At 34.4% G+C, this 25,969-nt stretch overlaps 1 protein-coding gene across 2 annotated transcripts in view; it reads left to right on the top strand.

The window, feature by feature from the left end:
• The window catches only part of HGF (hepatocyte growth factor), a 73,320-nt gene that overhangs the window by 29,666 nt on the left and 17,685 nt on the right, over nt 1-25,969 (top strand). For both annotated transcript variants that reach the window (XM_066353784.1, XM_066353783.1), the window contains exons 8-11: nt 14,448-14,622; nt 17,668-17,795; nt 22,234-22,336; nt 25,673-25,806. In XM_066353784.1, coding sequence (XP_066209881.1) covers nt 14,448-14,622; nt 17,668-17,795; nt 22,234-22,336; nt 25,673-25,806 — 540 coding nt within the window. The remainder of the gene's footprint in view (nt 1-14,447; nt 14,623-17,667; nt 17,796-22,233; nt 22,337-25,672; nt 25,807-25,969) is intronic.

Here is a 25,969-nt window from a genome sequence, read left to right as displayed (position 1 = left end):
TTTTTTTCTGTCCAAGGAAGAGTTGACTAATTATGCAAGTAATGTGCAATAATTCTGATGACTTTGCTAAACATAGGGTGGTATTTATAGAACGTTCATTCTAAGAAAATGGTAGAACTTGTGAGTCAAGCCTGCAGAGTTAAGATTAAAATAATCTTCTGAGCTTTGGAAATATTTTAGGAATAATTGATTACAGAAATGCTTTTAGTTTATGAAATTATATAGAGGGTCTATACTTTTATTAAAATGAACAAAAGTTGACATTTTAGAATTCTGAAGAGTGTAAGAGATAATGTTTTATGAATATCCTTTCAAGTATTTTGGCTTTGATATAACCAGTGTGTCCATAAAGTCATGGTGCACTTTTGACCGGTCACAGGAAAGCAACAAAAGACAATAGAAATGTGAAATCTGCACCAAATAAAAGGAAAACTTCCAAGTTTCATACCTATTCAGTGCAGTTCGATGTGGGCTCATGCACAGATTTTTTAGGGCTCCTTAGGTAGCTATCCCGTATAGCCTCTACAGACTCGTCACTGACTGATGGCCTACCAGAATGGGGTTTCTCCACCAAACTGCCGGTTTCATTCAACTGCTTATCCCACTGAGTAATGTTATTCCTATGTGGTGGCGCTTCGTTATAAACGCGCCGATATTCATGTTGCACTTTGGTCACGGATTCAAATTTAGTGAGCCACAGAACACACTGAACTTTCCTCTGTACCGTCCACATCTCGACTGGTATGACCATGGGCTGCTCCGCTGTTTACATGGTGTTACGTCATCATCTGCTCACGCACACATGCTGCCACGTCATCCTACAGAAACTGGGAGGGTTTTTCTTTTATTTGGTGCAGCTTTCACATTTCTATCGTCTTTTGTTGCTTTCCTGTGCTGGTCAAAATGCACCATGACTTTACGGATACACTGTTATAAAGCTTATAATGAAAAATCAAGAAAGTTGGTGCTGGTTTCAACTGTGTATTAGTTTTGTGCTGCTGCATAACAAAATACAAGAAATTTAGTGGCTTAAAACAGTAAATACTTCTTATCTCATAGTTCCTGTTGGTCAGAAGTCCAGGCACAACCCAGGTGGGTTCTCTGCTTAGGTTCTCACAGGCAGTGATCCAGGTGCTTGTCAACTACTGTCTCCCTAGGACTCAGGGTTCTATCCCTAGTTCACTGGTTATTGGCAGAATTCAGTTTCCTGAGGATGTAGTGCTGAAGTTCTCAGCTTCTAGAGAATACCTGTTGTTTTCTACCATAGGACCCTCTCCACAATATGTCAGTTTAGTTCTTCAAAGCCAACTGGAAGCTTTGAGCTTCTGACCCTAACATTCTCTTTTAAAGAGCTTGCTTGATAAGGAAAGGCCCACCTAAAGGTAGTCTTCCTTCAACTTAGAGTCAGCTGATTATATAATTCCCTTCACTTCTATGAAGCTAAGTTAACAAACTAATCACAAGAGTGGCTCTCCCATAATGTTCACCCCGCACTCAAGGGGAGGGAGTTATACAGAGTGTACACCAGTGGGAGGGAATCCCAGGGGCCATAATTGCATTCTAAATACCATACATGTGTTACATAAACTGGTTGTAACAGAATATTGATTATCACTTTCATTTGCATTATTTTATTCTTGGGTGAGTTTTCTGGTTATCTCTCAGATCCAATTGCTTGAATTCATTCTGAGTTTTCAATATGTTTAAAAAAACAAACGTTTGATTATGTCGCTTATCCTCTCTTCTAAAGTTAAAGGGAAAATTTTAAACTCTTATTCTATTGTACAGTATCTGTATTTTCAAGTCATAATTGCCACCAATTATGCCATCTGATTTGTGATAGTAGTCTCCGAATTAGCGTCCATGAAAGCCAGGGGAATAGAATGACTCTCCTAAAGGTCTGAGGGCACAGATAGCTTAAAGGGCTCAAATTCCACATCCTCCACTTCCACCAGAAATCTTTCCCAAGTCTTCTACTTGTGATGAATGTATTCCTAGGGAGTTAGTCAGTTCAACACCCCACCTTCATATCACAACCACATTTTACCGAACGAAGGTACCCTGCCCATCCTTTCTGAATTACAATGTGGTACATTGTCCTGGGGTGTAAAACCTTAGGGACACTAAACAATGAGACCTTTGAAAATACATATGTGCTGCTTATCATTTATGTACTACAGGGGTAGTCAACCTTTTTATACCTACTGCCCACTTTTGTATCTTTGTTAGTAGTAACACTTTCTAACTGCCCACCGGTTCCACAGTAATGGTGATTTATAAAGTAGGGAAGTAACTTTACTTTATAAAATTTATAAAGCAGAGTTACAGCAAGTTAAAGCATATAATAATAATTGCTTACCAAGTACTTTATGTCGGATTTTCACTAAGTTTAGCAGGATAAATCTTTATAGAAGAACTTATTATAGTTAAATCTATCTTTTTATTTATACTTTGGTTGCTCTGCTACCACCCACCATGAAAGCTGGAACGCCCACTAGTGGGCGGTAGGGACCAGGTTGACTACCACTAATGTACAACCAACAATTACATAGCTCTATCCAGAATATATAAATATACATATGTGTGTATGTGTGTGTGTGTTTAGTGGTGAATGTGTGTATTTGTCTCTTAGAATTTTGTGATCACATAAATTAAAAATATTTAGTTTCAATATATATAAAAATTTTTAAGGAATATATGATGGGGTAAGGAATAAAAGATTCTCCAGCATAAAATAAAATACATTGCATTATAATAATATTCTTGAGTAAAGTGAAATGGAAAAATGACTCAAGGAGAGAAGAAACTTGATAATGTACATTATAAGCAAAAACAGGTAGGTATTGAATCACTGTAATATTTACACTCTATTAAATCCATTAAAATAATACAGAATTTTAATTTTAAAAATATCAATACTTGTGCTAGAAATTATAATGTGCTAGAAACATCTTTTGCAACTATTTAAACTTACAATAAAATGTGCAGAGGTCAAGTTAAAAACATGAGAGGAAATATGAATAATTTTTCAAAATTTTTTTAGTAACAGGAGAAAAAAACAAAAGCAAAATGTCAACAACATTTGAAGACCACTGATCTGGAAGAGTTACTATACACTCCAAGTAATTTGCATAAAGAGGATAGAGGAAGGAGGAAGGTGGGTCTGATGAGATCTGGTTTTAACAGACCAGTAAGAAGTGAAGAGAATGCCAGCGAGCGCCCTGTGCTGGGAGAGTAACAGAGCAAGGAGGAATGGGACCAACACCAAAGAGGTCTAATGTCCAGGACAATGACAAATTGGATGTAGTGGGAAATGAGACAGGGAAAGAGAAAAATCTAAAATATTTTCTACATTATTGGGCAGATGATGTATATTTGAGAGAGTTATAAATCTGAGGAGAAAGGTAATAAGTTTAATTCTGCTTATATTGAGATGCAGGTGATTGATGTGTGTGCTCGTAGCACAATCAAGCTCAGTCTTCTCTGAAGGTCATGTACAGTCATAAGTAGCTAATAGCAGTGAGAGTTAAAGCCCTGGGCAGAACAGCAATCCCACATAACTCATGGAGAGCACAAACAAGGCTGTTTATTCATTCCTGTAGGACTTATTCAATAAATGCTTTACTGAGTAGATCTTATATGTCAAACACTGTTTTAGATGCTGAGGAAACAAAAGTGAACAAAACAGACAGAAGACCCATAATAAACTGAACCTTCAGAGCTTTAGCATGAACTAGTCCAGTAAAATCTGACATTGCCTTGACATTAGGATATTCACACCTTCCTGAGCCAAGGTTTTAAATATTATTCTCAGTTACTTTTATTTATTAAAAAGCGGAATGGACCACAAATTTGTTCTTGTCACTTGGCTCCAAACTTTCTAATTTTACCATCAGTGTATCACTGAGTGAGAAGGGTGAATGTTTCTCTTCGCCTGACGAATGTGTACCGGGTGTTCTGGGACACCCTGGTCTTCCTTCTCACCCCATTCCTCAGAAGGTGTTGTCTACCCCCTGGCAGCAGCCCAGTACACCCTGGCTCTGTAACTTCTAACAGACTTCCAGGTATATGGAATTTTAAGACATTGCAGATACATAAGGTTGGAGGTCCTGGGTTGGGCCTAAATAAAGTATTGATTTTCTTATGGTGTTCCCCTGTAATAACTCTATATTCTGAGAAACAGTTTGTTTACTGCTTTTCAGGAAGAAATAATATTATTTGTTAGGACTCATCGTGTTTTTCTGAACAGAACTTGAATAGTTCTCTGGCAGTTGAAAAACTGTTGTGCTTGATTATTTAAATCAGTTGTCCACAAACTTCTTGGGCTGAAGATATCTTAACAGTGTTTAATATTATTGAGAACCCCAAATTGTCAAGGTGGATTATATGAATCAATATATACTGGAAATTAAAGTATAAATTTAAAATTTTTATTAATTTACTAAAAATAAGCTTATTAGATGTTAATAAATATAACTTATTTTAAATAAAATTAACTTTTTTTCAGAAAAACAGAAAACTGGCACTGTTTTAGATTTTTTTTGCAAATTCATAAGTTTTACAAATTTATTTAATGTCACATTAATTAGAAGAAAACTGTCCCACATTTGCTTGTGCACCTATTACTTTCGGATATAGTACCTCACATATGGGAATTCCACTGTATAAAGGACAAATGATATCTTGGTATTGTTACAAAAATAGTTTTGATTTCCTAGATTTCTAATACAATCTGCAGAATCCCAGATGTCTTTTGAGAACAACTTTTTTGCTACATGTCAGACGTGTAAGTCTGATGTAGTCCCGTTAGAGTCCACTAACTGGGATGTACCTGCCAGCCACTCCGTTGTTCCTCGCCACTCACCAGCAGTGCCTCCTCGTTGGGGTTTCTTCCCTGCTTTTCTTTATTTATGCTGTTGGGTGGACTACTCTGTTTTTTAAGTTCTGTTTTGTGTGATTGGCAACACTGTTTACACAGTTCATATGCCACAAACTTAGAATAATCTTAGACATACATTGTCCCCACTCCTCACATTTGATTGTCAGGACCTGTCAATTTTATCTTCTGTCTGCTCCAATCTAGCCGTTACCTTTTATCACTGTCTCCATTATCCAAGAGAGCATCGTTCCCATGAGTGGGGTTTTACCCATACTCACAGTTTTCCCTTTCAACTCCTTTTTAGCACTGCAACTGGTATGTATTTTAAATCTGTGTGTATCAATCCCCATCTATAGCATACAACAGACACACACACACACGTTAAAAAACTTCAATGATTTTCTTTAATCTCAGGACAAAGATGGAACGAAATCATGCTTTGCTCTTACACACATATCTTTCACCTCATATACTGCCACATGGCTTGCCAAGCCCTGTTCTGTTGGAATCGTTTCCTTCTTTATACCTCACTATTTCCCCTATTGTCATTATAATTTCTTCACGCCTGTCATCTGCTCTGCACTGAAAAATTTTCTCCTCCTGAGTTCAAAGTCCAACTCAGTCATCATTTCCTCAGTTATAATTTGTTCATTCAATGTCCTTGATTTGGTCAAATTCCTTTCTATATATTTATAGCACCAAAACCTCCCTTCCCATGTACTTCTTAGAGTCTAGTTTTTAAATTTATTTTTGAAAATATTTGGTTAATAACAAAAAATTTGTAAGCTCCATCAGAGTAAGAACCATGTCTCTTTTTGTATCCCATAATGCAAAGCACATTGTCCTGCACATGACAAGAGTTCTACAAAAATTTGTTGAATGAATGAATTTTACCTTCCTACAAGGTGGTAGTTTTCCATTTCTCTTTGTGTCTCCCTAAATTTCTTCTGTGCTCCTTGGTTTTCATGAGAAAACTTGTCAGACACTGTCCACCAGGGAGATCTGCTTTATGCTTTTTCCCACCACCTCATCAACTCATCCTCAGGTTTCATGCTTCCTTGGCCTAATTTTTTGTTTCTTTGTTTGCTGGTTGTCTTTTTTTTAAGTGACAGAGAGAGAGAGACAGACAGACAGACAGACAAGGACAGACAGACAGGAAGGGAAAGAGATGAAAAGCATCAACTCACAGAGGCAGCACTTTAGTTGTTCATTGATTGCTTTCTCATATGTGCTTTGACCAAGGGACTCGTCTTGAACCAGTAACCACTTGCTCAACCCAGAGACATTGAGCTTCAAGCCAGCAACCTTTGGGCTCAAGCCAGTGACGATGGGTCATGTTTATTATCCCACGCTCAAGCTGGTGAGCCGTGCTCAAGCCAGAGACCTTGGGTTTCGAACCTGGGTTCTGGGTGTCCTAGATTGACACTCTATCCACTGTGCCATCACCTGGTCAAACTGTTGCTGGTTGTCTTGATGGTCTTTATCAACAAAATAGGCAAGACCTTTTATGATTTATTTTTCTTGTCTTATTTTTTTCTTTATTATTTTTTAAACTTATGGATATCTGAGTGTCCAGAATCATTTTTTGACAGTTATTGAAGTAAAATTGATTTTAACAACTTCACATATGTAATGTTACAGTTTGATGTGTTTGAACATATCCATATATTCATGAAATGAAGGTAATAAATGTATCCATCACCTCCAAAAGTTTCCGTCTGCCACCCCGTCTTGTGTATATATATTTATGTATGTACATACATATGTATGTATGTATTGTGATAAGAACATCTAAATTGATACATATTCTCTTAATAATTTTTACTCTCAACAATTTTTACTAACTATAGGTACTATGCCGTATAGTACATCTCTAGCACTTACTCATCTTACATAAAAAATTTATACGTGTTGAAAACTTCCCATTTCAGAATTTTGACCCAGGCAGATATTTGATAGCTCAGATTTGAAGATAGGCCTTTTAGGATGTACTTAAGGTTAAATGAGGACTAATGACCTTATAAGTAGAAGAAGAAAGATTTCTCTCGTTCTACCATAGGAAGGCACAGTGAGAAAGCCGCCACCTGTCATCCAGAAACCATATTGGCTGACACCTGAATCTGGAACTTCTCAGCCTCCAGAACTGGGAGAAAATGCTTATCTGTTGTTTAAGGGACCCAGTCTGTGGTGTTTCGTTATGGCAGCCTGAGTGGCTAACACACATATGTTGCCACTGGTAATTAAAAGAACTTGTCCTCCTAACAACCAATGCATATTGGTGTCATTTTAATAGAATACCTTTTAAAATTCAGTGTGTTTGTATGTTGAGAAAATAATTTTCTAAAATTACATACAAACACACTGAAAATATTATTTTTTTTTTTAAAAGTTGATTATTTCTCTGAATTTCATTAAGCCACCCACGGCCAGACAGAGGTTTGTAAAAAGAAAATCTTATTGTAGTCTGAGTCAGGAAAAAAACAATGATATCAATACCCTTTCTCAAGGGAAAGATCTTATACTTGGAGGTTTTTTCCAAGTCATCTACTAAAGAATAAGAGTATAGAATTGAAGACCTTCCATGAAAGTCTTGTCTCTGGAGTATTTTATACCAGAAAAGGCTTGGATACAGTCCAGGGGAAAGTTTCAGACAGGAATTGTGTGTTCACATGGAAAGCAAACGTGCAAGCAATTTGAGGTTTGCACTTTGGAGATCTTTCTACTACTTTCCCACATCAATTTTAAAACAAGAAGTTCTTTAAATTTACATTGAGCCTGATCCTGTCTTTTGTGGCCCCAAAGAGTACAAGTCTGTTGACAGGAGAGTAACTCTACACACTGTTCTTAATCTCCAGGGACCATCATGAAGTAAACCCTACATTTCAGTTGCTCTTCAATAGCTGGGAATCAGAAGTGGGTTGGGTCGAACTTCTCCAAGGATTAAACAGGTATTTGTCTAACTAAGGTCCTGTAAAGCAACTCATTCTTCTCTATGGGCAACAGAATAACAATTGCTTAATACACTGGGAAAACCAAATTTGGGGGGAGGGTAGAGGAAATGTAAGTGTAGGGATTTACTTACTGTACATGTGGATCTTACAGAGCCATGGGCGTGGGTCTCTGTAATATGCACGTGCATTCCAATTCTCTAGTTGCCATTCATGGACCTCCATCAGGGTTGTGCGGTCTCTCAGAGCAGATTTGGCTAGACTTTCACAGAGAAAATGGATCGGATTTATTAGTCATCTTGTTCTATTGGTCTTTTTTGGGGGGAAGCCAGATGCTTGTCACAAGAATTGCATCACAGTTAATCTTGATTCTCTCAATAAATCTACTTAAGCCTTAAAGTTTCCTACTAGCAATCAGATCATAGCATATCCATACCAGTAGAGTGAAATTAATGTTCAAGGGGCACCCATTGTAATTGATTGTGTTCTGACAGAACAGTAAAAAGTTTCAATAGAAAATATTATTTTCACCTGATCTGTGGTGGGGCAGTAGATAAAAGTGTCGACCTGGAACGCTGAGGTCACAAGTTGGAAATCCTGGGCTTGCCTGATCAAGGCACATATAGGAGTTGATGCTTCCTGCTCCTCCCCCCTTCTCTGTGTGTGTGTGTTTCTGCCCTCTCTAAAATGAATAAATGAAATCTTTAAAAAAAAATGTTATTTTCTTTAAAGCATTTCCAAACAGAAAACTTTGTGTCCATCATCAAAAAAACCCAAAAAAACATTCTCTCATAGGCTACCGAGGATCAATCATATCGATATATTTTCATCTGTTCCAAAGTATGGTCACTACTGACACCTCTGGCAAATGTTTTATTGTGAGGAACACTTAGGAGAGTTCCTGGTATTATCAGTGTGAGCTCAGTAGACATAACTTACAGATATTTGTGTATGTGGGGTGCACTGTTTTAAAATATGTTGCTTTGGCTAGACTCGATCAGCTTCAGCTGATATTTCTGTCTTTTCTGTCTTTTTTTTTTTTTTTTTTTTAGAGAGACAGAGAGAGAGAGTCAGAGAGAGGGATAGACAGGGACAGACAGACAGGGATGGAGAGAGATGAGAAGCATCAATCATTAGTTTTTTGTTGCAACACCTTAGTTGTTCATTGATTGCTTTCTCATATGTGCCTTGACCATGGATCTACAGCAGACCAAGTAACCCCTTGCTCAAGCCAGTGACCTTGGGTTCAAGCTGGTGAGGTTTGCTCAAACCAGATGAGCCCGTGCTCAAGCTGGTGACCTCGGGGTCTTGAACCTGGGTCCTCTTCATCCCAGTTCGATGCTCTATCCACTGAGCCACTGCCTGGTCAGGCTCTGTCCTTTTTAAACACTTTACTTGGCTACTGGAGACTCTTAAAAATTCTTCCCTTAGGCCCTGGCCAGTTGGCTCAGTGGTAGAACGTCGGCCTGGCGTGCAGAAGTCCCAGGTTCTATTCCCGGCCAGGGCACACAGGAGAAGCGCCCATCTGCTTCTCCACCCCTCCCCCTCTCCTTCCTCTCTGTCTCTCTCTTCCCCTCCCGCAGCCGAGGCTCCATTGGAGCAAAGATGGCCTGGGCGCTGGGGATGGCTCCTTGGCCTCTGCCCCAGGTGCTAGAGTGGCTCTGGTCGCAACAGAGTGACACCCTGGAGGGGCAGAGCATTGCCCCCTGGTGGGCAGAGCATCGCCCCCTGGTGGGCGTGCTGGGTGGATCCCAGTCGGGTGCATGCGGGAGTCTGTCTGACTGTCTCTCCCCGTTTCCAGCTTCAGAAAAATACCAAAAAAAAAAAATTCTTCCCTTAATTAAGGTACCATGTTAAGGTATTAAATTTAAAGGAATAGCTTTTCCAACATTTAATAGCCTGTTACAAATTAACTGGTATAAAAGAAATGTTTTGTTTTTTAAACCAAATTTTGATATTTATATAGTAGGACAGCCAAGTAAGTCTATTTTATTACAGTTCAAGAATAATTCATTTTGTTTGAATAGTAAGTATATACGTAGGCAGCAAAGATCAAACATTTATATCACAATTATATGGTCTATGGACAAATCATTCATCATGGTCCTCACCAGATAATATTTATTAGGTAGCTGCATGAGTCTCATAATAACTCTTATTTATTGATGAAAACTATTTATTTATCTTGTACTAATATACTTTTTTTCCCTTTGCTGTTTATTCTTAAACACTGCCACCAGAATTATGTAGTTTTGTTTATGATGTTAGTTCTAACAGCTTAATGTCAAATTGGATAAAAACAGTGCACTAACTTTAGAAGGTACTTTTTAGTTAAAGTAAAATGTTATCTAAATACTGCTAGTTTGTAGTTAAAAATCATAAGTAATATTTTCACTGAACTAAAACACAAGAATAGGCAAAACCATCAAATTGTTTGAGGTTATATATTTAAAAGTTATGGGTGCTTATTAAAATAAAATACTAAAATAATATTATCATTTATATCATTTATATTTTAATTGAGGCTTGTTTTATTTCAGACTGCTATAATAGAATACCATAGACTGGGCGGCTTATAAACAACAAACATCTTTTTTTCACAGTCTGGAGTATGGGAAGTCCAAAGTCAAGATGCTGGCAGATTGGGTAATGGGTTCATAGATGGACCGTCTCTGTGTCCTCATATAGTGGAAGTTATTTGGGAACTCTGATGTGTCTCTTATAGGGACACTAATCCCATTCATGAAGGTTCTGCTCTTGTAACCTAATCACCTATCAAAGGCTCCACCTCTGAATTCCATCACATTAGGGATTATGATTTCAAATTATAAATTTTGGGGAGACACAAATATTTAATCTATAGCAAGGCTTACATTAAAGCTATATGTATTCTACCATCTTGTATTTCTATTAATGATCTGTAATTTTTTGTGTTCTGTAAATTTTATAGGTTTTAGTTTCTGTTTCTAAATTAAATCTGCTAAATAAACTTATTTAATCTAAATCCAAAATTTTGGTTTTTATTTAATCATTTTATCTTACATAGTCTTTTTATTAATAGTCAGTGACTCCTGAAGATTATATCAAAAGTTTTAAAATGTACTAATGAAAATTAAAAAAAAAATCTTCAGTATAATTCTTCAAATGATGATTCTATGATTGCTACCTTTAAAAGTCAAAGATTCTTTAATTAAATCTTGTTGGGAACCTCTGCAGTTGAGGTCCAAAGTTAAAACCAACAGAAAGATTTCTGAATTTAACACAAAATTTTAGTGGAGCAATTAGCAGTGAAATATTTTCCTTGTTAAGGCATTCTTTTTTGACTTGGGGTTTGTAATATATATTTTTTCTCATAAATTTATTTTCTAAAGTTTGATAACTTTGTCCTCAAATTAGAAAAATGTTTTCTACTAACTTTTATATTTTATATTTCCTCTTAATATAGTATTTTCTGATGATGATATGGTTGCTAACTCTGAATTTTCCTGGTATTAATTTTCTAATGAACCATAATAATATTTTTCTACTTTAATTATCTCCCTCTTATAAAGAGCAGTGTAATTAAAATTATTTTTGAGGTTAAAACTCGATGTATCATTTCAATTTTAACAGTTATTACTCATTTTTACAATAGCATCACTTTATAAAAGGTGTTTATGAAAAATTACTTGAAAAATGCAATTATTCTCTAGAAAAAGACACCTTATATTTAATCTTATATTAACATAGTAGGCACAATGTTTGCTCTCATCCCTGCATACATGCTAGTTGCTCAATGAGAGTCTACAATCACATAGTAGAGGAAACAGCCCCTGACACTGCTTCTACATTTAGAAATTCCATCAAATAATAGCCAAATCCCTAAGCATTTCTGAATATCATATTCCCTTTTTCATTATTTAGGTTGGGATCTGGAAAATCATACTGTTGTCCAAGGAGAAGTAGAGCCTGTTGATCTCTAATGGGCTCAGCCTCTTTCTAGGTTTCTAGAGAGATGTGTTTAGCCCTGATTGACTTTGGAGCTCATCAAGACTGGTTTTCTTGGTTAACATGGTCATAGTACCAGAGTAATACTTGAGCTTGGGAAGTATAACCCCCCACCCCCGCAACTAGCTTTAAAACTGCTCTCTAAAGAATTCTGCACTGTATTTTCCTTCTAAAAATATGAATTCTTCAACCTGGCTTCTAGTGACAGATAAGTTTCCTTTAAGCCCAAGGTTTTGTTTTGTGTGTGTGTGTGTGTGTGTTGGGGGAGGGGTGTACATGAAAGCTAGTGATGACTTCCTTTAAACTGTCCATGTGAAATTAGTGATCCATAAGTAGGAAAGTAAAAGAGTAGAAATACCCAAGACAGGCAATGAGGTTTGTGAAAAAATTAATGAAAGAGTTTTTTACTCTGACTGCTCTAAGACTGACCTCTCATTGTCAGGATTCTGAGTCCTGATCACGGTCATGAGTTTGTTGCTCAAGTGCTTATGTCCAAGAATTCAAGGAATCAAAACTTTTTTTCTTAAAATGTTAAACTAATAAATTGATGGGTTCCTGGTGATATCTGTTTTTGTCTTCTTTCATAGCATAATTTTATAACTAGATACAAAATCTATCAGTACAAGCTTAACCTTTTATCTGTTTTAGAGTTATCTTTCAAAGAATTCCCACAACAGTCTCCTCAAATAATTTAACAGTAAACTCAAATCATCAGAAATGTAGTAGCTTAGTGGCACTTGTTTTAATGAAATATGATATAGTTCCTCAGGATCTATGAGAGTATTATCTTTTATTTCTTAAAAGAACTTTAGGTAATGTTAAAATAAAAAGGGAGTTAGTTAATTAGAACCAACTTTTTCTGTACAACTCATTTCTCTCAGTCCAAAAGTTTTTGTTCTTCCCAAATCAATATGTATGTATAAATTAGTATAATTTATAATTAGTATAAATTCTCTAGACCATCAACTCTTAATGACCACTGTATGGGTCAATCTTCGAACACTTCCTCATCTTCATTTCCTTTTAATTTAGGATAATTATTATGAGCCATATTTTTTTTCTTAAAGTAGATAGATAAAAATTTAAAACATTTTATAATGAGCTGAAGCTATTCAGAGGGCAATTGGTAGAAATCTGTATATACAATATATTCCAGTGGTTGGAATGGTCTTTAATTAATTCTCTTTTTTTGCAAAGTTTCATAAGATAACTCCAAACTTAGGCTCTATGTAATTTCCATTGAATTTAATGAAATAAAGCATCAGTCACATAAGGTATTAATTATTTGTAAGAAACATATAAATTTAAAGAATACTGAAGAGCCATTTTAAAAGAATTTACGCTATTACATAAGGAACATTTTTATAGACATTCCTAGCCTCTGAAGTCATGTCTAATTTTGACCTTTTTTTTGGAAAAATGATGCATCTAATTCCAGAATAGATGAAGAAAGACATTTAAATGTTAAACTAACTTGGAGGGTATCAACTTGAGTTTTATCCAGTGATCTCTTGAATGACCGTTGGAATTGTACAGGTAACTGAGGAGTTTATATTGACTTTGTTCATCTGAACTGTAAATATTTTCATGTAGGTCTTGAGAAAGCTATTAATTTTAGTTGCTTCAGAAATTTTTAGTAATTGAAATTTTTGATTGAAAAACATTAAAGCTAAAAAGAAAGTCCAATTTGTGGTAACAGTTTAATTTTGTACTATTTGTTAACTTTACTACTGAGATTTTTATGATCTTCACAAAGTATGGTAAGAATTGCAGTAGGACTAAGTAAAGAGCAAGAAATCAATCTGCCTAGAAACAACTAATTTGGTTTTTGAGTGCCTACAAGTTGATTAAAAAGAAAATATTTAGCATATCGGCTTAGAATATATTTATAATATTAGAGATAAACCATGATTAAAACCATTATCAACTTTGTACATAAACAAATTAATTTTCAGAATAATTGTATAGTTATTTTAGAAATACTGTATATTCAGCATATATGTAATTGTGACATATGGAAGTAAATCCCTTTAAAGAACATTTCAAGAACAACCTAATTTGGTGTTGGAAAGGAAAATTGAAATGGAGACAACAATAATAATAAATTAAGTTTTTTTATAACTGTTTTCTAAACCAACATTAATTTTCCTTTTTTTTTTTTTAACTCTTTTTAATGGCTAACCTTAGAGAAGAATGCTATTTAATTTCTCTACTTGATCACTATATTACTCATAGATGTGTTTCAATTTTCAAAATTAAAAAAAAACATACATGTGGTACTTAAACATTAATAAATAAATAGATTTTTACCTCTAATATTAATGAATGAGTAGACAGATCCAGGAAATTTAAGTACTATTAGTTGATGCTTTTTCAAACTAGTCTAGATAAAGCCAAGTTAAAATATTCTGTTTTATAAGCAAAAATAAAAAAATCACAGTTGAGTCCACCATGTAAACTCACTCCTTTAAGCTGAGTGTGATATTAATGATAATAAAATGAATTTTTTATTCCACTTAATTATAAGAACTTATATGACAAAAAAGCTCTGGTAATACAAATGCAAATGAACAATTAGAAGGAAATAATAGAATGAAAATTTTTATTTAGTTTACATTTCTTTTTACCAACAGCTCACAGTACTGTGAATGACACGGATGTCCCTGTGGAAACAACTGAATGTCTTCAAGGTCAAGGTGAAGGTTACCGGGGCACAGTCAATACCATTTGGAATGGAATTCCATGTCAGCGATGGGATTCCCAGTATCCTCACCAACATGATGTAACTCCTGAAAATTTCAAGTGCAAGTGAGTAAATTAGGCGAATATTACAATTTTTTGGTAAGCCTTGGGGAATAGAAACAGGGTGGTTACTTTTTAACTAATTTCTGTGTGAGTGATCCTAAACTTGAGCATGCTTAGGGATAATCAAAAGATAAACGGCAAATTAATTCACTCAGATTTTGATGGCTTGGGTCTGAAATTTGGACCTCAAATATGTATTTTAACGGTAATTCTGCATCAGATGACTGATGTTCCGTGCTTTTGGAAGCACATATACAGGTTTGTGATCACAGCTTTGTTCTTGCAGGTTTTTTTAATAATAAACCAATAAATGGTAATAATAACCAGTCACATTTCAAACTAATGCTTATTTAAAATTTTTTATTAACCTTAGGAGAGATTACATATTTTGTTTTCTCCTACAAAAAGAGGAATATTTAATTATATTTAATATTGTAAACTGAGTTTTAAAACTTGAAACAAAATTATTTTTAAAAATATAAATGAATATTTTCTATTGTTTCTAGATTTGCTTAAGAGGAGGGGGAATCAAAACAATTTTTAGGTGAATATGTCAATTATATAGTTGTAAGTGCCTTCTCTGTGGCTGCTTTTTTTTTACCACTTGACTTTTGCTGAACAGACACGGCCACAATGCCATGTGTTTTTAAATTGTCCACCTTGTTAGGGGGAACATAAAATGATTGCTTTTGAAATTTATAACACACGTTCCATTCACAGTGGTTTTGCTGAAATAGCACCTATAAATAACATATATTGGCTTTATGTAATTGGATTTTAATAAGAGAGCTTAACATTTCAAGATGGAGAATTATGAGCACTAGTTGCTCATCCACTAGAGAGATTTTTTTTTAGTTAATTTAATGTATTTTCTTGGATAGTCAATATTCATCTGATTTTTTATTATTTTATAATAACAAATTTATAGTTGTCATTCTGGGTTTATTTCCCAGCATTTTCTTCACAGCAGTATACTCTCTGTTCCTGACCTATGTGTTTCACACCCTCAGATAGAAATATCGAAGTAGAGAAAGCAAAGAAAATGAGATGTGTCTGTGCCCTTCACACTTTCTGTTAAGTTCTAATGACCGATAATACTCAAGTAAGAAATTGTTTATGTGTGAATGCCCAGTAAAGTTCATTTGTAAGAAAAAGAGAATAACTATAAAAATTTAATTTACACATTTTATAATTAAAAATTATCAACAATTTAGCTATTTGTTATCATAATTTAAGCCATCTTTCTTAATTTAGTTATTTAGTCAAGATAACCAAACTTACACATCAAAAAGTGAGTTGTGTTACAAAATGGATAAAATCTGACTCAATATATTTCTCAGAATATTGATGCATTAATATTGTGGTCTAGCAGAGAATAGTGTGCTGGTCAGGTGTCTGTGCGTATTAAAAACTATTTGTCTCAATACTGATACTCCAAACAAAAGACAATTTAAAAGATTATATAACTCAACTCTAGTGCCTGTGATGAATCTACATGAAACATATAATGATAATTTGGTTTAGTAATTGTAAACAATTCTTTCTTCAAGTGAAGGGAAAGATATTAGGAAAAATACTTGGCCACACCTTGACTCTCATTCTTGCTTTATCTAGATTAACGAGGTGCTTCTACATATAGATTTCTAAAGTCAGCATATACTAAGAGTTTTGTTAGCCTTAGATCTCTGTTTAATTATCTTGCCTGAAATTAACAATTCAAAATAATTTACGTAATTATTTATTTAAAATAAAAATTGTGTAAACTTTATAGAAATTTAAATGCACATATTTTGTACTGACATAAATTTTGAAACATAAGTATAAATTTGTTGATAGAAATAAAGGTTTTATTCTCTTTCCAAATAATAATTTTTCATTTTATAAGAAGGGTAAAGGTTGAAAATGGGATATACTATGAAAACTTGCTACATTGTTACCATAACTATTGGCCAGCATTGTTCTTATAACCTTAAATAAAAAGTTTGTGTCAATACTTATTTTTATTAGATAACCTATTACTTGTTGATTTTATAAACAAACCCAAGATTCTTTCTTAAAAAATGTCTGAGTTTTTAATGGTCAATTTGGGTATTAGTAAAATTATAGTGCTTTCAACTGGACCTAAGTAATGTGGTTTCTAATAGATTGAATATTAATTTTGTTAAATTATTAGCCAAAGGTTTAAGAAAGAAAAGTACAAGCTTACTTCAAATTAGAGAGCATTTTTAGAAAAGCAAATCATAAGTTCAATTTTATTTAAAGCAAATCTTCTATTAAGGTTCACATTAAAATTCTTTTACATACAGAGAATATTTGTATATAATAGTTTCTTATAGAGAACTCTAAATACTTAATAAATCACAGGGAAAATAAAGGATGCATATATACTACATTGACATCTATAGTTAGTTTTCCATATTGTAATTATGCCTTTATTTTACAAAAACATTTATAAAGATTTAGGTAACTTCTCTAAATCAAGAAATAATTACTTTGCAATTAAAATAAATTATGTAGCAAATTCAATAAATCAAGAAAATACAGAATTCAAAGAAGAAATAGCAGCTATCATTTTTTTTTCTGTAGCAAGTAAGTTTGAATATGTGAAACTATCATTTTAAATGAGAGTAGTTAATGACTATTAATAACAGCCTTTCTTCTGCAGACAGATCCATGTTGTTTGTATATTGTATAAGAGCCATAAAAACTTACTACATAACAGGTTAGTTTTTAAAAATTGTAAGAGTTGAGAGCCTGAGTCTTGAGAATAAGTGAGAAGGATGAAGCGGTACCAGTTCTCTCTTTCGGGAAGCAATGTTTGTTTGTCTGGAAGGAAAAGAATACAACATCTGATAGTGTTTATTTCTCTAATGGGGCAGTGTCAGTTGTGTATACTGAAATTCTAAATTGTTATAACGATCCTAAAACTAACACTTAGAACTTTAATTGTAAACACGCATACATTCTGAGGTTCTAGAGATGTAATGGTGCTGATTCCATCAGTGTAAGAACTCGGGCAATTTACATTAACATGCTTATTCTCAATAGGGACCTAAGAGAAAATTATTGCCGAAATCCAGATGGGGCTGAGTCACCCTGGTGTTTTACCACTGATGCAAACATCCGAGTTGGCTACTGCTCCCAAATTCCGAAGTGTGACGTGTCAAGTGGACAAGGTAATAGTTGACATTTTGCAGCGTGGTCATGATTAAATTCAGTGAAAATGCCGAAAGAAAGTTCACATTTTACAGCAGAAGGCCGACTTCTCATTGTCCAGCTTTCGCTGGCTAGCAAACAAGTCACCAGTTCTAAAGTTGGAATTTCTTTTTCATATCCCCTTGCTCAACACGTATTTATTTATTTGTGTATATACCAGTGCCAGACACAGTGCCAGGCCCTGGAAATATACCAGGAAACAAAACCAAGTCTTTGACTCCTTGGAGTAATTTCTAGTAAACTGAAGACAAGCAAAATGAAAAAGGAAGTGGAGATAGGAGTACGGTAGTTTGTAAGTGCTAGAGAGAAAAGGGATGCTGTTCTAAAAGAGGAGTTTGCTACTTTATATTTTAATTCTTTGGGAAGATCTTACATATTAAAGTAACATTTAAGAAGGACCTGGAAGAAGTGAGGAAACAGCATGTGCCATATGCACAAATTTACAAAGAACATTCTAGGTAGAGAAAAATCTGCAATTGAAAATAACCTGAGATGAGAGAGTGCTCGAAAAATTTAAAGAAACAGCACATCATTGTGGCTGATACAGAATCAGCAGGTTACAGAGCAGCAGCAGAGGCAGTTAGAGAGCAACTGGTCTGAAATTGCATATGCCCTGTAGGCACTGGAAGGATTTTTACTTTTATTCTTAAAGAGAAGGAACTCTGTTGTATAGTTCTGAGAAAAGAAATTAAATGACCTGTCTGACTTAAATTTTAACTGGATGACGTGGGCTGCATTATGGAAACTAGCCAGAACTTCTGACAAGGATCAAAATAGGGGAATCAATTGAGTGATTGTTTTAGTAATTTAGTCAGGAGAGGAAAGTGAGGTGGACCTGTGTGTTAGCAGTGGAGACGATATGTAGCAGTAGGTTTGGGATAAAGCACCCTTGTACTTGGAAACATAGATAGCATTGAAGAGAATTGTTTCGGGGAACAGTGGCCAAGTCAGATTGATATAGGTTTCAAAAAGAAAGCATCGGTCCATGATTAATAATAATGTTCAGCTCTGGGCATTTATTGGTATACAGTGAATTGAGAACTATAATATTTAAATAATTATATTTCTATACATAAAGTTAATTACGATAGTCATGGTTAGTCTTAAATCATCCTAAAAATACCAAGCCAAGTTTAAAGCTTCATTTTATAGATTTATTGCCCTATACGTATTTATCCATCTTTTAACTTCTTTCTCAATGACATTTTTTATGAACAACTCTGCAAACAGTTGTAGAGAAAAGAGGGGATGATCTTTTCAGTCAATTCCGCTGTTCTTTGGCAGACTTTAAAGGTCATTTTGAAATAAAGTTAAAATCGATGATTAACAAAGTTTTGGTACCAGCTGGATGTTTTGTTCCTGTCTTGTTCCTTTAAACTACTACTGATAATTTGTGGTAATAGAGGCAAATGACAATAATTGTTTTCTAAGTTTCTGGTATATGTTAAGATAGTTTTATGTATAGTCCATATATATTACTTAGCGAAGGATCAGAAGTATTAATGGATCAGATAATATAGGAGAACTCAGTGTTATAAATTCATAAATTATACCTAGGCCAATTTATAAATTTAATAGTTCTAATAAATAGGTCAAAAAGTCTTTTTTAATACCAATAAATTGATTATAAAGTTCTCCTAAAAATAAATAATAAACACAATGAAATACTGTGAAATTGTAATAAATATAATCAAACTCTGCATGAACTAATATGGAGTGATTTTTTAAGTATATTATCAATAAAAAATTCAAGACACCAAAGTATATATTTGGTAATCTTTTATTAATAAATAAAATGATTTACTACTGCTAATGAAAAAGGGACATAGTAATACATATATAGAATATATACAAATAATTTGTATATTTATAGTATACATGTATACATGTGTATGTTGCATATATACATCCATGCTTTTTCACTGTTAACTGATTTCTGAATAAATTATTATTTATTTAAAAATAATTAGGATTTTTACATATTATTTATTATAATCACAAAGAAGAATTTAAGCCAATGATAATATACTATGATTTACAAAGTTTAATAGTCAAATCTATAGTTCTTATTCATATAGTAACATTAAGGACTGTTTCATAAATAGCCACTTTTTAAATATATATTATTTCAAAATATAGAATAGTGTTTCTTTTGTTTGTAGAAGTAAAACTTACATATTTGGTAGAAATTGAATTATTTTAATGATTTTTAAAATTAAGACTATGAACACAGGCCCTGGCCGGTTGACTCAGTGGACAGGAGGTCTGTCTGGGATGTGATGTCCCGGGTTAAATTTCCGGTCAGGACACACAGGAGAAGTGACCATCTGCTTCTCTCCCCCTCCCTCTCTCCTTTCTCTTTCTTCCCATCCCACAGCCAGTGGTTTGGTTGGTCTGAGCATCGACCCCTGACAGGGGTTGCCAGGTGGATCCCCGTGCGGGGGCATGTGGGAGTCTCTCTCACTAACTTCCCTCCTCTCATTTAAGAAAAAAAAAAGTACATGAATACATATCAATGTTTACTAGACTACAAGTTGCACAATTGAAAAAAAGCCAAAAATAAAAACACACAATACATGATGAACAACACAAGAGCCAGTTTAAGGTGTCTTCTATTGGCTACATTTGGAACAATTTGAGCAACAAAATGAACAACAGGAATAGATTACATAGCCCACCGAATGAAAAGAAAATTCATGGGTCTTTATTTAGATCACTTCTTCCTCTACCAGCACTAGTATTACTACCACAATCACTGCAGCTGATGGTCACAGTAACATCTAAGTGGAAGCAGTAGAAGAGAAGGAAAACCCTATTTACAAGATTGACAGCTAATAAATAAAGAAGTGCAGGTAATAAAAAAATAAACATTTTAAAACCACCATAATACCAATGTGTGCAAAATGAACCAAGTATGCCTAAGCTATTTTGTGACTATTGCTTGACAATAAGGTGTTTATTCAGTTTCAGAGGCCCCACTTTTTGTAGTTGTTGTTATATAAAAAGAGAAGTTTTTTCTTTACACCACTTAATAAAGTTATCAAATTCACCACCAGTGATGAAAAAAACCAACATCATGTGTCACATGATATAAAGCTCTGGAAAGGACAAAATGGTATCTATGCAGTATTCCTGTCTTTAACTTGTTTTTATTCATGATAAAATAAAAAGATAATATGAAATTAAAGAGCATTTGCAAAACTGCTGGCTCAGGTGACTCAGAAAGTCAATCTCATGGAAAATAAAATCAAAAGACAACAAACGTGATGAGTATATATGAATGTTCATTATGTCATTGCTTTCTGTGAAGCAACACCTTTTGGAAGAAAATGCTGGTAATTATATACGTCATTCTAGAAAATCTTATTTTAAGTGTCCTCAGGAGCCACTCATTTAATTTTTTGTTTATTTTTTTAAATGTGTAATCTTGGCCCTGGCCGGTTGGCTCAGCGGTAGAGCGTCGGCCTGGTGTGCGGGGACCCGGATTTGATTCCCGGCCAGGGCACACAGGAGAAGCGCCCATTTGCTTCTCCACACCCCCCCTTCCTTCCTCTCTGTCTCTCTCTTCCCCTCCCGCAGCCAAGGCTCCATTGGAGCAGAGATGGCCCGGGCGCTGGGGATGGCTCCTTGGCCTCTACCCCAGGCGCTAGAGTGGCTCTGGTCACGGCAGAGCGACGCCCCTGAGGGGCAGAGCGTCGCCCCCTGGTGGGCAGAGCGTCGCCCCTGGTGGGCGTGCTGGGTGGATCCCGGTCGGGCGCATGCGGGAGTCTGTCTGACTGTCTCTCCCCGTTTCCAGCTTCAGAAAAATACAAAAAAAAATAAAATGTGTAATCTTTTTAAATTAATTTTAATGGGGTGACATTGATAAATTAGGGTACATGTGTTCAGAGAAAACATCTCCAGATTATTTTGACAGTTGATTATGTTGCATACCCCTCACCCAAAGTCAAATTGTCTTCCATCACCTTCTATCTGTGTGTAATTTGGGGGATGGCTGTTTATTCTGTGGATTCTGAATGATGAGAGACTCTTAGAATTATTTTCAGCTTTTTGATTGTGGGAATTTAGTAGCCAAACAGGTAGAAACTCTTTCAAGACTCTTTCAGAATAGAATCTTAACACACGAAGGTCTTAGCGGGAGCAATTCTGGTTAAAACCTGCCCTCTCTGCTTTGGTCAGACTCCAGCTCTATCTTCCCAGATCTGTCCCTCTAGCTAGATTCATACATCAGTTTTAATGGAAAAATAAATTTGGGTGAAAGTAAAGTATTTTAATTGGTACAGATTTCAGAGTAATTTAATTTTATGTAGATTTTAAAGAAATTATATGCTTATAAAAATGCTTTTGTATTGTACTCCTTAGTAGTCACTAGTTTTCTTCTCATATATTTATGTTTAGATTGTTATCGTGGGAATGGCAAAAATTATATGGGCAGTTTATCCAAAACACGATCTGGACTGACGTGTTCGATGTGGGACAAGAACATGGAGGACTTGCACCGGTATGTGGTTTCTTTCTCGGTGTATGGTGTTCAGTGACAACAGCAAGTAAGTCTAGTCAGGTGTGCACACTGCTGTTTCTTTCCATTATTATGAATCACTGTAAGTTCACAAAAACAACAGACTAGTTATTCATACAACTCAATTTGATATCTTATCTGTAAGTAGCAAATTTCAAATGAGAAATTCAAAGTATATTTAGTGAGCATTCACTACATGTTCTACTGACTGATAGGCCCTGGGAAACATTAACAAAAAATGGGCATACATTTTTGCTCCATCTTTAAGGAGGACATGGTCATATTGAGCAAATAATTACATAACTTGGTGAGAAATTATATAATTAAGTGACAAATCTCATGTTTTATAAAGTGCATTATAGTATGATTTTCTCACAATTATTGTTAATATTCATAAAGAATCAGTAAGTTACCATTTTCGTACATACATTAATATTTACGTAATTACTAAAAAACAGAGAAACAGGTCCAGATGTCCTTGTATAGCTTTACTTTGACATATAACATTTTTCTATAATTAAAGGAATGTATATATATGTAATTGGAAAAAAATCTATTCCAGAGAAGTAGAGATTTTGACATTGGACATATTCACAGAAATATGTTTCCTCTACTTAATCCTAGCATTAGTGCTACTGTGATTGAAATTCCAAAAAAGTCTGAGAAATAGTTGTGACATGAAATTGATGTTTAATATCCCAGAATATATGCACTGGAAAAAGAGATAAAAAAGTTAGTGTCTTTTGATCAAGTATGTGGTTGCTTTATGAAAGTTGTTATCTCATTTGACCATTATACTCCTATATGGAAGATACGTGTATATGTGTAAGAATTTCAAGACTCAGAGAAGTTGAGTCATTTTGCCTCCAGTCCCACTTTAACCTTAAAGCCTTTATTCCAGGGGTTGGGAACCTATGGCTCGTGAGCCAGATGTGGCTCTTTTGATGGCTGTATCTGGCTCGCAGACTAATCTTTAATAAAAAAAATAATGTTAAAAATATAAAACATTCTCATGTATTATAATCCATTCATTTCCTACCGCTCATGTTCATGGTTGCAGGTGGCTGGAGCCCATCACAGCTGTCCTCCGGGACAACACCAAATTTTTATTGGATAATGCGTAATGTACACAGGTCATTGTATGGCTCTCACAGAATTACATTTTAAAATATGTGGCGTTCATGGCTCTCTCAGCCAAAAAGTTTCCTGACCCCTGCTTTATTCTCTTCCAAAATGTACTCACTAGTGGATGATATTGTTTCAATTAACTTACTTTACAAATAGTGATAATTCTAAAGTAATGCTCTCTACAATTTACACATGTAAGCTACACATGTGCTTTTAAGTTTTCTGATAACCACATTTAAAGTAAAAATAAACATGCAAAATTGTTTTATTAATATATTTTATGACTCAAATATATCTAAAGCATTTTTATTTTAATATGTACTTAATATAAAATTATTAATGAGATCTTTTACATCAAAGCTTCAAATTTGGTTTATATTTACAATTATAGCACCATTCAATTTGGACTAAACACATACCAATTTCTCAGGAGCCATACTATAAAACATTGTGAAAACAGCATTATTTTATGCTGTGAGAATGCAAATAATTGACAGCCATTCCTTCGATGGTCAGGAAAACTTCCTCGAGGAAGAGACATTACCTGGGACATATGTGATAAGTAAGAGATAGTAAAAAGAAATATAAGAAGAATACATCAGGCAGAAGGAATAGCTTGTACAAAAGGCTAAATTTTGAAGTATTTGAAAATCAGAAATAATTTTGGTAAGGTTGAAACAATGTAATTTTCCCACTATCCACAAACAAGGAAATCTCTAATGGCAAGACCATGTAGAGACCTGGAAGCCATGTCAAGGAGTTTAGATTTAATCCAAGCATTAAAGAAATTCAGTCAAAAATTTTAAGCAGGAATTGACATGATTAAAATAAAATGCTGATTTCAACACTGCTATATTGTTTATTTTTTATTGTTTTTTAATTTATTGTGTTAACTGTCCCATTCAATATAACACCCTCACCCCTCAACAACGTCAACACCGCTATTTTAAAAACCATCTTTAGAAATAGAGAGGTGTGGATGTAGCTCTTATGAATGGACCAATGAGAGACAATTGCACCAACTCTACATCTGGTGATTTCTCATTAGGAGATTGATGTTTTTATGGTAGAAGTATTTACACCAAAGAGATCAGCAGGGACAACACATAAAGACTGCCCATGTAGACACCTCAGAGTGCCACTTGTTAAACATTTAGAAGCATACCACAGGATATGTGTGACATATTTATTTAGGTATTGCAGTGATTCTAACTTAACTCTTTGAGTATAGATTTTCTTTCAGAAATAGTTAAAAGTCATTTGGAAATAACTGTTAGGATATTGATGAATAATTAAGCTGCATGGTCCATTTAAAGTTATATATTTAAATAACATAAAATCAGGCACATAGTAAGTATTATATGTGTTTACTGTTGTTCCAGAAAACAAACCAGAGTTTGAAATGATGACCTAATTTTCCATGTCTAAGCTCTCCTGATATTTTAAATGACATATTAATTACATTCAAACTTGAATCTAAAACAAATCCAGTAAAATGTATAGCTTTTGTGACTTGGTTAGGACAGCCACATGAAATTTAACATTATTAAGGTTACTGAGGAAACTATAAATAATGATTGGTATACAAGTAGGCATAGTCCTATAAAATGATATACAGTATTTTGTAATAAATTTAATGAAGATGTAAAATATGAAAGGCGAAAGTGTTACTCGGTTTTCTTTCAAAAATCATACTTAACTATTTCATTAGCACACAATTATTAATTTTCAATATTCTTATACTTTGGCATAGTTATTTCACTAATGATGCTTTTTATGTTTCTGCAATAAAAAAGTCTTTTGCAATGGCTTATATTTTCTAAGTATTTAATAAACTTAACCTCTGTCATCTTCTCATTTTTTTAGCAATATTTCTCCATTTCTATGTGCAGGTGTATTATTATCTTACCACTGCAATTGAATAGAAGTAAAGTCACAAAATTTTCTATCATTTTGTCTGTGCTAATTTTTCAGCTCTAGCCTATATTCCTGAGTTAGAGAACATGCTCCCAAACTATAAAAACAACAAAACAAATCTCAAACAAAATAACCAAAATTCATACCGGTCGAAGCTTGTGCTATAGCTATGATATTAAATTTATATGCTAGGATTGTGTCTTCTTGGTGACATTCTGCTTTTTCTGGACAAAATGAGCATCTTGTAATGGTCAGAGTTTGTTGCTTTTGCAGGCATATCTTCTGGGAACCAGATGCTAGTAAGCTAAACAAGAATTATTGCCGGAACCCTGACGATGACGCCCATGGTCCCTGGTGTTACACAGGGAATCCTCTCATTCCTTGGGATTATTGCCCTATTTCTCGTTGTAAGTACATTTAATGATCGTCTTCAGGTGAAATATTTTAAATATACTGCATCTTCTCTAAATGATACCTAAACCAGAGGTGAGAACAATATTGGAGAACTGCACTTGATCCCCAAATGCGGATGTACTCTAGACAGCAACACACACACACACACACTCACAC

This window comes from Saccopteryx leptura, chromosome 12 (genome assembly GCF_036850995.1).
Source record: "Saccopteryx leptura isolate mSacLep1 chromosome 12, mSacLep1_pri_phased_curated, whole genome shotgun sequence".
Lineage (NCBI taxonomy): Eukaryota > Metazoa > Chordata > Mammalia > Chiroptera > Emballonuridae > Saccopteryx > Saccopteryx leptura.
This window is presented reverse-complemented; position numbering and strand designations above follow the sequence as displayed.